The sequence below is a fragment of the Cannabis sativa genome, chromosome X (assembly GCF_029168945.1).
Source record: "Cannabis sativa cultivar Pink pepper isolate KNU-18-1 chromosome X, ASM2916894v1, whole genome shotgun sequence".
NCBI classification, from domain to species: Eukaryota; Viridiplantae; Streptophyta; class Magnoliopsida; order Rosales; family Cannabaceae; genus Cannabis; species Cannabis sativa.
In genome coordinates, this window is record NC_083610.1 from 863,337 (window position 1) to 876,412 (window position 13,076).

The following is a 13,076-nucleotide window of genomic DNA, read 5'->3' on the forward strand; positions in this document are numbered from 1 at the left end:
GAGTAATCCAGAAGTTTCAGAAAATATCTTTAAGCCTTGTAGTAGAAGATATATAGATATGAAATCTCCATTACAAAACATCAATACATCATCTGCAAAACAAAGATAGTTTAGAGACAAACCTTTACATCTCTCATAAAATTTGAAACCATCTTGGGACTCGATCTTGCACAGAATTCTCAGCAAATACTCCATTCATAGCATAAAAAGGAGAGGTGACATTGGATCTCCTTGTCGGAGACCATGCTTAGCTTCAAAAAAACTATGCAACTGTCCATTGATCATCAAACTAAATCTCGAGGTTCGAACACATACCATAATCAGCTGTTTAAACTTCATAGGGAAACCAAAGGTTGTTAGCATCTCCTATATGAAATCCCACTCCACAGTATCACATGCCTTCCGAAGATCTAATTTTATCATAAAATTTGGTCTTGATTGACTTCTCCCATAATGCCTTACTAGATCTTGATAAATCATCACATTATAAGCAATAAAAAACCAAAATTTTAATCATAAGAAAAAACCCATCGGGTTGCCAGAATTATTGAGCAAAAAAAAAAAAACAAACCTTATGGATTCGGCAGCACTTGAACCTTCTACAAGGATTCTTCATCGTCCTATAGGTGCGAATTGCAACTTCTAATGATGGTTTGCAATCGCATAACCATCGTCTCATTGTCACTTTCGAGCTTTCAACAATAGTCGAAAAGTTTTGCCTAAGTTTTTTAAGTTTAGGTTATATAATATATATATATTTTGAAAGGATTTTTATTTTTGTTTTAAAAGGGTTTAATTAATTTTAGGTTATTACTTTAGGTTCTAGGATGTATGATATGATATCAGTTAATTTTGAGTGGTAGGAGTGATGTGACATTTATTTTAATGACGTGTCACGCCATCCGGTATATTACAAGGCAAAAAACGAGGATGCATTTACAGAAGTTCCATACCATTAACAGAATATATTTTTACGGCCAAAAATACGACTTAGATATTTCTCAGCTACTCGAAATAAAATTTAAGTATTTTTACCGTAATTTATTGTTACATCTAATAATAATAGGAAAACTTACAAAAATACTGGAATTTAGGTTAACTTTTACAAAAATACTGTCACACGATTTTTTTTTTCAAAAATACTGTGTTTTTATAAAATACCAGTAGAACACAAAACATAACAACTAAAAACAACAGTAGAACAACTAAAAAACACCAGTAGAACAACAGTGAAAACTTAACACAGTACATAGTATAAAACTTACATAGTATTTTTTTAAAAAATACAGTATTTTTGAAAAAAATTCTACCCCACAATATAAAAGTAAAAAAATTAAAAATTTCAGTATGTGGTGTAGTTATCCCTAATAATAATAATAAGGGAAACTTACAAAAATACTGTTTTTTTCCCAAATTTTACAATAATACTGCCACACGGCAATTATTTCTTTTTTACTGTCCAAGCCTTTTTTTTTTCTTTTATACTGTTCAGACCTAAAATATTTACTTTTATACTGTTAACAGTAACATAGCACAAACGGCACTTCCTTCGTGGTTGGGGACGGACAAATCAACACCAGAATCATGAAAACACCGGGGAAAAACCATAAAATCTGGCAAAGAGAAAAATTTACTAAATCAACAACAAATTACTGTTTTGTAGTGTTATTTTACTATTGTTTTAATATGAAAAAAAGGCCACATAAATGAAATATTGTAAAAAATGACAGGACATGAAATCTATATCAGTTCTCATAAAGAGCAATGGACAATGGGAAAAAGAACATAATTATTTCAAGAGAAGGTGACAATCCTATAAAAAAACATAAGAAAACACTACTAAAACAACACAAAAAAAAATACAGAACATAAAAAAATAAGCATAAAAAAACTTTGGAATGGTAGTATTTCGATCGGGTGTACTTGGATTCCCATCCTATAAAAAAACATAAGAAAACACTACCAAAACAACACAAAAAAAAAAAAAATTAAAGAACATAAACAACAAGCATAAAAAAACATTAAAAAGACTAACAAAAAAAAAACATGCAAGAAAAAAAAAAAGAAATAGGAAATATAATCAACTTGAAAAAACTCTAAAAACAACACAAGAACAATAGAAAAAAAACCTTATCAGATTTGGGAGACTTTTGAACTTTCTTTTGGCTGTTTGCATCTTTTACTTTGTTTCAAACATCTCATGATTTGATAAATAATAAAACACACAAAAACAAACTAAAGTTTTTAACTTTACACAAACCAAATTATAACTATTGCTCATTCATATGTGGGCAAATTTTACATTAACAAAATAAAAAGAAAAAAAAAACAAACAAACAGATGCCCACACAAGAAGAAAACTCCATCATAGTCTACACACACCATTATTATTATCAATAATAACAAAATTAACCCAAAAAAAAAATTGAAACTTGAGTTGTATATACAAAAGGGTAATGATTTGAAATTGAAAATTCTGTTGTGTGTGTGTTTTTTCTACCTTGTTCTTCTTCTTGGTCCACAAAGAACCCAAGATAAGATCCATGACCATACACGGCGAGCTCTAGAGAAGAGTCTATCAGTGTAAGGTTTGGACTCTCTGAGAGCATCTTCCATGGTTTCAACAAAGAGGTTGAGGTTTCTTGGGGGAGGGATGTAGAGAGTCAAAGGGATTGCAGAGAAAGGTGAAAAAGAAATGTAACATGGTTTTGGTTTTTGTTTAGAGTGGAAAATATAAATAAATAGATAAAGTTGATGAGAGGGTTAGCTTTATTGAGTAGTGTGTGTGAGAGTTGTCACATCTCACATCCAAATCAATCATTTTAATAAAACAAAAAAATTTAAATTTTGATGTGGGGAGACACAACTACCCATTATTTCTTATTTTATTATTATTATAATAAAATATTTTGGAAAAATGAAGCAATGAAGCAATTGGTAATGAATTATGTACTCTGGAATGATAAGTGACAATGATAAATCCCTTACACAGCTAAAGTTTCAAGGCAGTAAACTGCCCAAAAAAAAAAAAAAGTACAAATGTTGTTTCCAGCGTGGCACAGTATAAATGTAATAAAATGGGAAAAATCAGTAGTGGGTGTAAATTTCCCTAATAATAATCCAATATTAGGAAATTACATAATTATTTGACAAGCCCAACTTTCTTTTTCAAACTTTGGATCTAAATTTGGGCCTTAGAACATTCAACACTTTGAATTGAACCAAAAAAAAATCTGGAAGATGAGAATTTGATAGATCTCTTTCTCTCTCTCTCTAAACATTCTGAATTTGATTTTCTGATTTCATATTCTTCGAAGAATTCACACAAATTCATCTCCCTCTTCTCTCTTCCATGGATGTGTAGAACAGCAACAACAAGATGATGGTCGAGGATCTTGGTGTCGAAGCCAAGGAAGCAGCCGTACGAGAGGTCGCCAAGCTTTTACCTCTTCCCGAGCTTCTGCAATCCATCGCTTCCATCAAGGCCGACTACATTACTCGTCAACAGGTATTTTGACTCAGAATTTTCGGAATTGGGGTATTATGTGCCTTCCGTTGTTGTTGACTGATCAATGTAATTGCTCGTGGTTTTGATCGCGAGAGAATAGTTATTATGTTTGTTTGGAACTTAATTGGTTATTAACTTAGGTGTGTTTGTTTGTACAAGGATTGGGTGTGAATTATAGTGTGTATATGTGTTTATATATGCTTGATGAGAATATGTTAAGAGTGCTCATGTTACTGTTATTGACATTCAAGCTATTTACATTGTGCTCTATGATATCTTCACTATTTTGAATTTTCGATTTTATGATTTTTTTTTTTTGGGAATTTTGATCAATATTCATGAGTCATGGCATATGGGAAATATAGTTTAAATGATCAATTTTATGCATATTCTAATAAAGAAAAAATTGTTATTGATTGTGCTTATTGTCAGGCAAATGACGCTCAACTTAGTACCATGGTTGCAGAGCAGGTGAGTGTTCAAACTTAAACTCACTCAGAATATATAATCTCTGATATTTTGAATACAAAACTTCGGGATTTAAGTAATGGCAAGCTTATAAATTTAGTAACATAGTCCTTTTTTGACAACAGGTTGAGCAAGCAGAAGCTGGGCTTGAATCATTAGCTTTATCTGAGAAGACAATAAATCAGCTTCGTGAAAATTTTGTTTCTATTGATAAGTATGTATTCAATTAAACATCTCTGAGGGTTTCTATGTTTAGCACCATTCAATTATTTTTTATTTTTGACTTAATTAATTTATTTGTATCAGTCTGTGTCAAGAATGCCAGAATTTAATAGACAATCATGACCAGATAAAGCTCCTTAGCAATGCAAGGAATAACTTAAATACAACTCTTAAGGTAGGTGAGCTTGACCTTGCCGAAGTTTTAAGTAAATGCTTAACGCATCTAATTTGATGCACATGTGCTTGTAAGCATGTTATCTTTCTTGTTTGAGCTGTATGTGAATCAAATTTAATTGCTAAGATGAGGTCGCATTTTTCTTTTTCATGCTCATTTTTTTTGTACACAGTACTCTTTAAAGTGCTGCTGTATTGGTCACTATAATGACGCCTGCACAGGAAACTTTTTTACTTATGGTAGGAAAGGAATGAGATACTTTTGAACTAGAAGCCTACTAATCTATATGTGTTGATTTTAACTTGATTAAGAATATTATAATCTAGTTATGTGCAGGGGTGAAGGAATTGTTAAAATACTTTATGTGATGCGTTTCTCTATGATTCTTTAGACTAATTTCTCAATTTTGATAGGATGTTGAGGGTATGATGTCTATTTCTGATGAAGCAGCTGAGGCACGGGACTCCCTGAGTGATGAAAAAGAACTTGTTAATACATATGAGGTGTTTGTCTTGCTTCCTTTCATTTATGCTTATTTTGTTTTTGGAACATAGCCACTTTTCTTTTCGTTTGTCAAGGTAATATTGTCTCTTGGTGCCACTTGATTGTTTTAAGTTAACGTATTGATCAATAATTATGTTTATCAATTTCACATATCCTTTTTGTTTACCAGTTGAGACACACACAAATATATAATTTTTTTACTCAACATTCTTTAATTTGTTGTAGAGATTAACTGCTCTTGATGGAAAACGGAGGTTTGCATTAGCAGCTGCAGCATCTCACAAGGAAGAAGTTGGAAGGCTAAGGTATTCCTCTCTTGATTTTGTAGTGCATCTCTTTTGGTTCTTGTTGATGCATTTACATGTGTTTGTTCTCATTTCAGTTGTGAAGAAGGAAGAATATTGCACTCTTGTTCTGGTTTTTGCAATTCCAATATTTACATTGGATTTATAGTTTCGTTAATAAGAGAAAAATAATATAATCTTGCTCAAATACATGTTGCAAACTTTTCTTATTTCTTGAAATCAGATGATGTGGATTAGGGGTTGTGATGACATATTTTCTCTTTAATTTTCATTGTTTCCTATGAATTGCTTTGTTTGGTTTATAATTAGAAGATATATTGTAGATTCATGGATCTCTCAGTTTGAGAAATAAAAATAAGTGGATGGAACCATTTCTCCGTCTCTTTTTCAAATTTGAGAAATGTCGGCTGATCGTATATTTCACTATAATTCTATGATTTAGAGTATTGTTTCCTATTTGATCCCGTCGGATTACATATTAGAAGTTGCGATCGGAGCTATTCACTATAAAAATTATCTCTAAAGTTCACTAAAATGAAACTTGAAACATGATATATAGATGATTACAGAGAATGCTACATTGTCATGCTTTCTCATTGTATTTCCTGAATGCTCTTTTGTTTTCAAGGATTATTGTTACATGTTGAGGCTTATCTACTTTGTTCTTTGAAATATATCTCAGAGAATATTTTGAAGATGTTGACCGGACTTGGGAAACATTTGAGAAGACATTGTGGGGCCACGTTTCTAACTTCTATAAACTTTCTAAGGAAAGGTAAAGTCCTAAACCAAATTTATTAGGGTTGTAACTTTTGGATACTTATTTAATTTAATGTTTCTCACGTGGTGTTATGTATTTTTTTTTTCTGTTTTGCAGCCCACAAACTCTAGTTCGTGCTTTGAAGTAAGTGCTGAATAGTGTTTCATTTGTTGCTGATTTATTTACTTTAGTACTACTAAGAATTTGGTATTAGTTTTGTCCCTATTGTCATACATTTTCTTATTATTTATGGGATTAAACTAGTTTAATTGAATGCAAGATCTGTTTCGATATTAAGTTTTACTGTAGTCTTATTTTCATTTGCTTTCTAATTTCCTTCATACTATAAACTATTCGAGAACTTTTGAAAGCTTTGGCCCTTTTTTTCTTGATATTCATGTTATGCTAGTTATTGGTAGATTATTAGCAAATGACTTTTCATATGGAATAGAATTCACAAGCTAGGATTTACCACAAATAGTTGAACCTACCTTTCTTCTATCTTAAAGCTACACTTTTAAACAATAGTAATTGAAAAAGATACACCTTTTATGAATGGTAACTAGTAGCTCCCGCTGAAACAATCTAGGGGACACTCCATGTACTATTATAACTTGTATTGCTATTAGTTGGAGAACTATGTGTAGCACTGTCGTTTCTTAAGTGGAGATCATGGCTTGGTGCTTACATTATTTTATACTCATATGAGCTCTAAGGAAAGAAAGAGATTTCATTATCACATCTTTAGTCTTTAAAGAGCAATGTTGTGGAGCACTAATGCTGTCCAACATCGCAGCTAATTGAAATAAGATCTACATGCGAATTAATTTCTGTGGGAGTCATTTGTGTTAATATTTGATGCTAAACAACACACTTCCATTGAGTATTTTCCTTATCTAAATTCACATACATATTAGGGTACAAAATGACTTATCAATTTTTCATAAGTTCCTAATTTGTTTACTTTAGTGCTACTCTTGTAGTTGTTAAAGGTTTTTCTGTCACTTCTTTTCAAGGGTTGTTGAAATGCAAGAAATTCTTGATCAACAACTTGCTGAGGAAGCAGCAGAGGCTGAAGGAGGTGGTGCTATGGCGTCAGTTGCAAATCCTCGTAGAACGGCCAAGTAACTATTCTGATGTGGTTTTAAATTTTTCTCTTAGTTTGCCTTCTAACGTTTTGCATACACGTTTGTGATTATGGGGAATTCATATTGTGTTGCTTAGAAGTAAGTTAATAATATGATGCATTTTGTACTCACTTTAGCACAAAACTGCATCGAAAGTTTTTTTTTTCTTTTTCTGTTCTTCTCATCTTTTATTCTTTGCTCCACTGCCCTCTGCAGAAAATCTAACACATCAGTGGCTTCTTCAAGAAATCTAACGCAGCAGAAGCTAAAGGCTCAGGGAAAAGGCTATAAGGATAAATGCTATGAGCAAATTAGAATGACTGTTGAAGAACGATTTAACAAGCTTCTCACCGAGGTATTTTATTTGTAATGCCCCAGAAATGCAAATAGTGTAACAAATTTTTTCTCTATATCGAAGAATGTATATTATTATTTCATAAAAACATGTCTTATTTCAACTGTGATTTGTGTACCAGCTTGTTTTTGAGGACCTTAAAGCAGCATTAGAGGAAGCTCGAATGGTATTCACGACTGTTCTTTTTTCTCCAAATTTGTGATATTTAGTTTTGTTTGCTTAATTAGCATCTTTGTCAACATTGTCATTTCTCTTTTCATTAAAGTGAATTGGTTTTTTATATTGCTGATATTTTCGATAGAAAGTTTATCTCTTCTTTTGTTTGATGCAGTTCATTCTATCCTGATCTTGTTTGTTGAATTCCTTGTTCCCTATTTTGACCTAGAAGATTAAGATCCTTTAAATTTTGTTCTTATTTATTTTTTAGATTGGAGAAGAGCTTGGTGATATTTATGACTACGTGGCTCCTTGCTTTCCCCCAAGGTTTGTATATAACATTTTGTTAGTTTTCTTGATTTTTGAGGTGTCAGCTTATTTATTCTTTATTTGCTGGATTTGAAATGTCAACTTGCTCTACAATTTGCTTCATTTCTATATTCGTAGACATATTATGAGGTCAGATTATAGTGGCACTAAAACCCAAAGTGCATGTAGATGGAATTAGTATGACTGATCTGACTAATATAGCATTTAAGATTCACTTGAGGATATGTTTCTACATGTCTATACATGCTAACCCGTATGGGTACTTGGATGTTGGTGTGATTATGTTGAAGCATTCATTAGCGAACTATTTAAGAGACATCTGTATATAGGGACATCTGTAGTAGTTATCCTCTCCTATTATTTCTTATGACACGTTATGGGTTGATGGTCCAATAGTTTGTACCAGGCTCTAATAAAAAAAGGAAGTTTATTTGGAGAAGAATGATAGAATTTTTGAAGAAAAAGAGAATGAGCTGGAGCATCTCTGGGAGAGAGTTAAACTTAGGGTCACTATATGGGCAAAGAGTTTCGAAGAAACTGTTTTATTTTCACTCAGAATTGTTAAGGGATTGATAATGTTTGATGCAGTTTAAAGCTGGTTTTTGTTTGTAATTTTGGTTTTTGCATAAAATGGTATTAAAATAGGCTGCGGCTGTGTTTCAGTTTATCGTTCATATAATAAAAGTAGGAGAAAAATTCCTCCCCTGATTTTTCTATGATCGCAGATACGAGATATTCCAACTTATGGTGAATCTGTATACTGAGAGGTTTATTCAAATGCTTAGATTACTCAGTGACAGGGCAAATGATCTGACAAACATAGAGATTTTAAAGGTATTCTTCTGTTTCGTTGTCTTTTTCAAACATTTAATTGCATTGTCAAAGACTGTAATTCCTTGTATAAGAAAACTAGCCTGGTTGGCTAAATGAAATAAATAATGCGGCCGTACATGGCTTGTTTGGTTACAAGACATCAAAGTGGGGTGGTTGATTTTGTTTCCTTGTATATGTCCATAATCAAAATCATTTTTTCCCCATCTTGCCGGACATTATGGGAATGTAGAGAAAAAGTTATGCCAGAAGCTTGTTTTTATTATAAAAATAATAGCATAAAAAGTAAAAATAAAGTTCCGACATGCATTGAATTGATTTCAACTAGCATTTTCAATATGTAAAATATTCTTATTTATGAATTATGTTTACATGGTTAAAGTTGCATCTCTTACTTTTTCGAATTAGGTAACTGGTTGGGTAGTTGAATACCAAGAAAATCTTATTGGCCTTGGTGTTGATGACTCTCTCGCTCAAGTATGTTCGGAGAGTGGTGCAATGGACCCTCTTATGAATACATATGTCGAGAGAATGCAGGCTAATACAAAGGTAGGACTTTTAACTTTTCTTTTATTGTTTTGTTAAGCTGTATTGTCCAACAACTAATTTCTTGTTCTATTTCTAGAAATGGTACTTGAATATCCTAGATGCTGATAAGATACATCCACCAAAGAAACATGAAGACGGAAAGCTTTATACACCAGCTGCTGTTGATTTGTTCAGGATCCTAGGAGAGCAAGTGCAAATTGTTCGAGATAATAGTACTGATCTCATGCTATACAGAATTGCTTTGGCAATTATTCAGGTTATTTAGTCTCCATTTAAGAATAATTGATTAATTTCCATTGTAATTTTCATTGTTCCTTTCATTCTTCTGAGCGATATTATTTAAAAAGTAATCTAATATATGGTACAGCCTATCACTTGCGCATAAATTGTGTTTGTATTTTTTTTTTATTTTACAGGCAATTGGTTTCCTAATATCTATCTGAATTGCTTTTGTTCATTAGTTGTGTTTATGCATACCTTTTCTTTGAGAAAATAATATGTTATTCTTGCTGGAAATCTTTATTCAGACATACTTATCCTATCAATTTCCTTGATCCCACCTGTTCCGCATCCTGTTAATATTTTGTTCCTGTACACTTGATTCTTCAGGTAATGATTGACTTTCAAGCAGCTGAAAGGCGGAGATTCGAAGAACCTGCTTCTGAAATTGGTTTGGAACCTTTGTGTGCTATGGTTTGTAATTATCTACATGCGCTAGTACATTAAATGAAAAAATTGAGCTTAAGAGGAACTTGCATCCCATGACTTTTTGCAATTAATTGCAGATTAATAACAATCTTCGCTGCTATGATCTTGCAATGGAGCTAAGTAATAGCATCATAGAAGCTCTTCCACAGAATTATGCTGAGCAGGTTACACCATATCAATATGGTCAATCTAGTTGCGTTTTATTTTTTTTTTTGGCTTCGTCTCTTCTTAAATTTTGTAACTTCATTTTTACAGGTCAATTTTGAGGATACTTGCAAAGGTTTTCTTGAGGTTGCAAAGGTGTGTTGGTATTTTTTTGTGTATCTTATAAAATCTTGCTAACTTTTATCCTCATAATGTATACCATGTATAACAGCGATAATTACTAGTTACTGAATCGTAGTGTTACTAGGTTTTATCTTCATTGTCTGTTCAATAGGTAGTTTATGAGGAAGGCATCTTGCTTTGCTATTCGTCCTCGTTTATGACCAAACCTCAATATAAAATTTTAATGATTGTAGGAGGCTGTGCATCTAACCGTCAGCGTTATATTTGAAGATCCAGGAGTCCAAGAATTGCTAGTCAAACTTTATCAGAAAGGTAAAATATATTATTAATATCGGTGTAAATAAATTGTGGCCTTGTGGGTTGGATTTGATTGATCTTAAAATTTTTTGGACTCAAAGTCGCTTTGAAGCCCAAAAACTAAAACCCCGATTTCTTTGGGGTTGGAGGGGTTCGGGTTGGGTGGTTGTCTTTATCCCTCTTTGGTTGGTTATCTTAGCTCTCATTTCGAGAATAAATGATAAGTCTTTTTTTTGGCAATGTTGTAGAAAATACAATATGTTTGTTAACGTGTGAAAAATGACTATTTTGTTTACTTTTCTTACATATTTTGGCTGTTTTTTCGTCCATATATAATTTTCTCCTTATGAATTTTCAGAGTGGTGTGAAGGGCAGGTTACTGAGTATCTTGTTGCAACGTTTGGTGATTATTTCAATGATGTGAAATTGTAAGTTCTTTTCTTTCTTTCTTTCTTTCCCTCTGGAACTGGTAATGATTCTGTTGTTTTTGACACATGCCTCTCTAATCAAGCTTTATGTTTGTTTAAGGTACGTTGAAGAAAGATCTTTTAGAAGATTTGTTGAGGCTTGTCTAGAGGAAACTGTCGTGGTTTATGTCGATCATCTTCTAACACAGGTATGATATATATTACAAATAAATTATCTGGTAATTTCCTTTGAATAATATACATAATATTCACAACAAATTATAATTTTTGTTACCAATACTTTATTTACAGATTTTTCAGTCACAAATTTTGTTACCTAATCATTTGTTTCCTTTGATTGCAGAGGAACCATTTTAAGGAAGAGACCATTGAACGAATGAGATTAGATGAGGAGGTTCTCATGGACTTCTTCAGGGAGTATATAAGTGTTTCTGTAAGTGCAATCTCTATCTTTGACTTTGGTGAAACACTCGATTTTCTTCATGTTACTGCTGATTATCGTCACCGATAATTGCTTCTAACCTTTCTACATTGTGGTTTTTTTGACCTGGCTGCAGAAAGTTGAAAACAGAGTAAGAATACTGAGTGATTTAAGAGAACTTGCTTCAGCAGAGAGCCTGGATACGTTCACGCTCATTTACACAAATATTCTCGAACATCAACCTGACTGCCCGGTAACTTATCTGATAACTAGCAGAAATTGCATTTTGTTCTAAGCATTGCTTTCGGTTTTTACCTTTGTTTTTAACCAACTTGCTGCCTCGAATCATTTATTGATAATTTCCGATACAACTCTATCGCAGCCTGAGGTTGTTGAGAAACTCGTTGGGCTCAGAGAAGGCATACCGCGTAAGGATGCCAAAGAGGTACAGTCACGACTCCCAATTTTCACTTAATTGTTAAGTTAAGCTTGAGCCGAAGTTTGAGATTGTATTTTGTGTTTTGTTGAACAGGTTGTGCAAGAATGCAAAGAGATTTACGAGAATTCTCTCGTTGATAAAAATCCTCCGAAGGCAGGTTTCGTTTTCCCAAGAGTAAAATGCTTAACAGCTTCGAAGGGATCGTTATGGCGAAAGCTGACATAGTTAGAGTAAACTGTGTGGATGGTTTTTCGATCAGTAGGGAGACTCTTTATGTTTTTTTTTTGGTCATCAAAATCAAGTTCCCATTCATTTGTTATAATATGCTTTACTTTTATTTAGGCTATAAGTCAATTTTTCTCTGGTTGTACATCCAATTTTATTTACCTTGGGTTTGTTTTGTAAATTAGATGGAGCTTTTAGTGAAGAGATTTTTATTTTATTTTCAAATGAATTTGAAATTGGTTTTGTTCAAAGCCTTTTCTTCCTATGTGCAATCTATCTTTGATATTTTATGAGGAATAAATATAGTTTTTATTTTTTCTCTTTTGGATAGAATCAGCAAGTATGGATATTGCATAGAGGAAGTATGCTATTGGTTATTAGGTCCCATTTTAATTTTAAGATATAATAGGAAGTTTCAAGTTTATCAGTTACTTAGAGATAGAAATTAGGTGGTTATTGTACGAGGAATGTAATCATTGCTATCAATTTATGTCTCCATCCTTGTTCCATCTCTGTCTAATAACTATTGGATTCGGTGTAGGAGAATATTCATCGGTTATGGAGAACCTATTAGGTGTCCATTAAGGCAAGATGAAAAAAAAAAGGTAATAATTTAAAATAATTGATATAAATCTTACAAATTAAAAAGTAAATAAAGATGAAATTAAGAATTTAGAAAAAAATATATTCACACTCGTGATCCACAATGATCATCAATTATTACCGTCATTAGATTTTCATAATTTAGGCATATGGTATATAATTTTTATTATAGATGATAATCGAAATAATTTTGATTATCAATGATATGTATACTATACACGTTAAAAATAGAAAAGAAATTATATATATCTATATCGAGATCAGATATGATATGAATAGTATCATTCCCGTCTTCGCCCCATTTTCGCTTTGGGTATTGAAATTATTCCCCGCTAGTACTACCGTCCCATTAACTGCTAAGACGAGAAATCTCCACC

At 32.3% G+C, this 13,076-nt stretch overlaps 1 protein-coding gene and 1 long non-coding RNA gene across 2 annotated transcripts; one reads left to right on the top strand and one right to left on the bottom strand.

Moving 5' to 3' along the window:
* Nucleotides 1-1,387: 1,387 nt before the first annotated feature.
* LOC133032782 (uncharacterized) lies at nt 1,388-3,098 on the bottom strand. The gene is made up of 2 exons (XR_009685379.1): nt 2,501-3,098; nt 1,388-1,613 (listed from the first exon to the last, which is right to left on the bottom strand). It is a non-coding gene; the product is annotated as an uncharacterized LOC133032782 (long non-coding RNA).
* A 61-nt stretch (nt 3,099-3,159) lies between these two features.
* On the top strand, nt 3,160-12,347 carry LOC115709655 (exocyst complex component SEC6). Its single transcript, XM_030637816.2, has 25 exons — nt 3,160-3,508; nt 3,941-3,979; nt 4,102-4,190; nt 4,283-4,373; nt 4,787-4,876; nt 5,103-5,182; nt 5,865-5,957; nt 6,060-6,086; nt 6,959-7,066; nt 7,286-7,424; nt 7,546-7,590; nt 7,852-7,907; nt 8,636-8,744; nt 9,150-9,290; nt 9,367-9,546; nt 9,900-9,983; nt 10,076-10,162; nt 10,254-10,298; nt 10,520-10,598; nt 10,942-11,011; nt 11,112-11,199; nt 11,355-11,444; nt 11,569-11,685; nt 11,815-11,877; nt 11,965-12,347. Exons 1-25 carry the CDS (start codon nt 3,380-3,382, stop codon nt 12,094-12,096), a joined length of 2,271 nt encoding a protein of 756 aa, XP_030493676.1. The 5' UTR covers nt 3,160-3,379; the 3' UTR covers nt 12,097-12,347.
* Nucleotides 12,348-13,076: the final 729 nt, after the last annotated feature.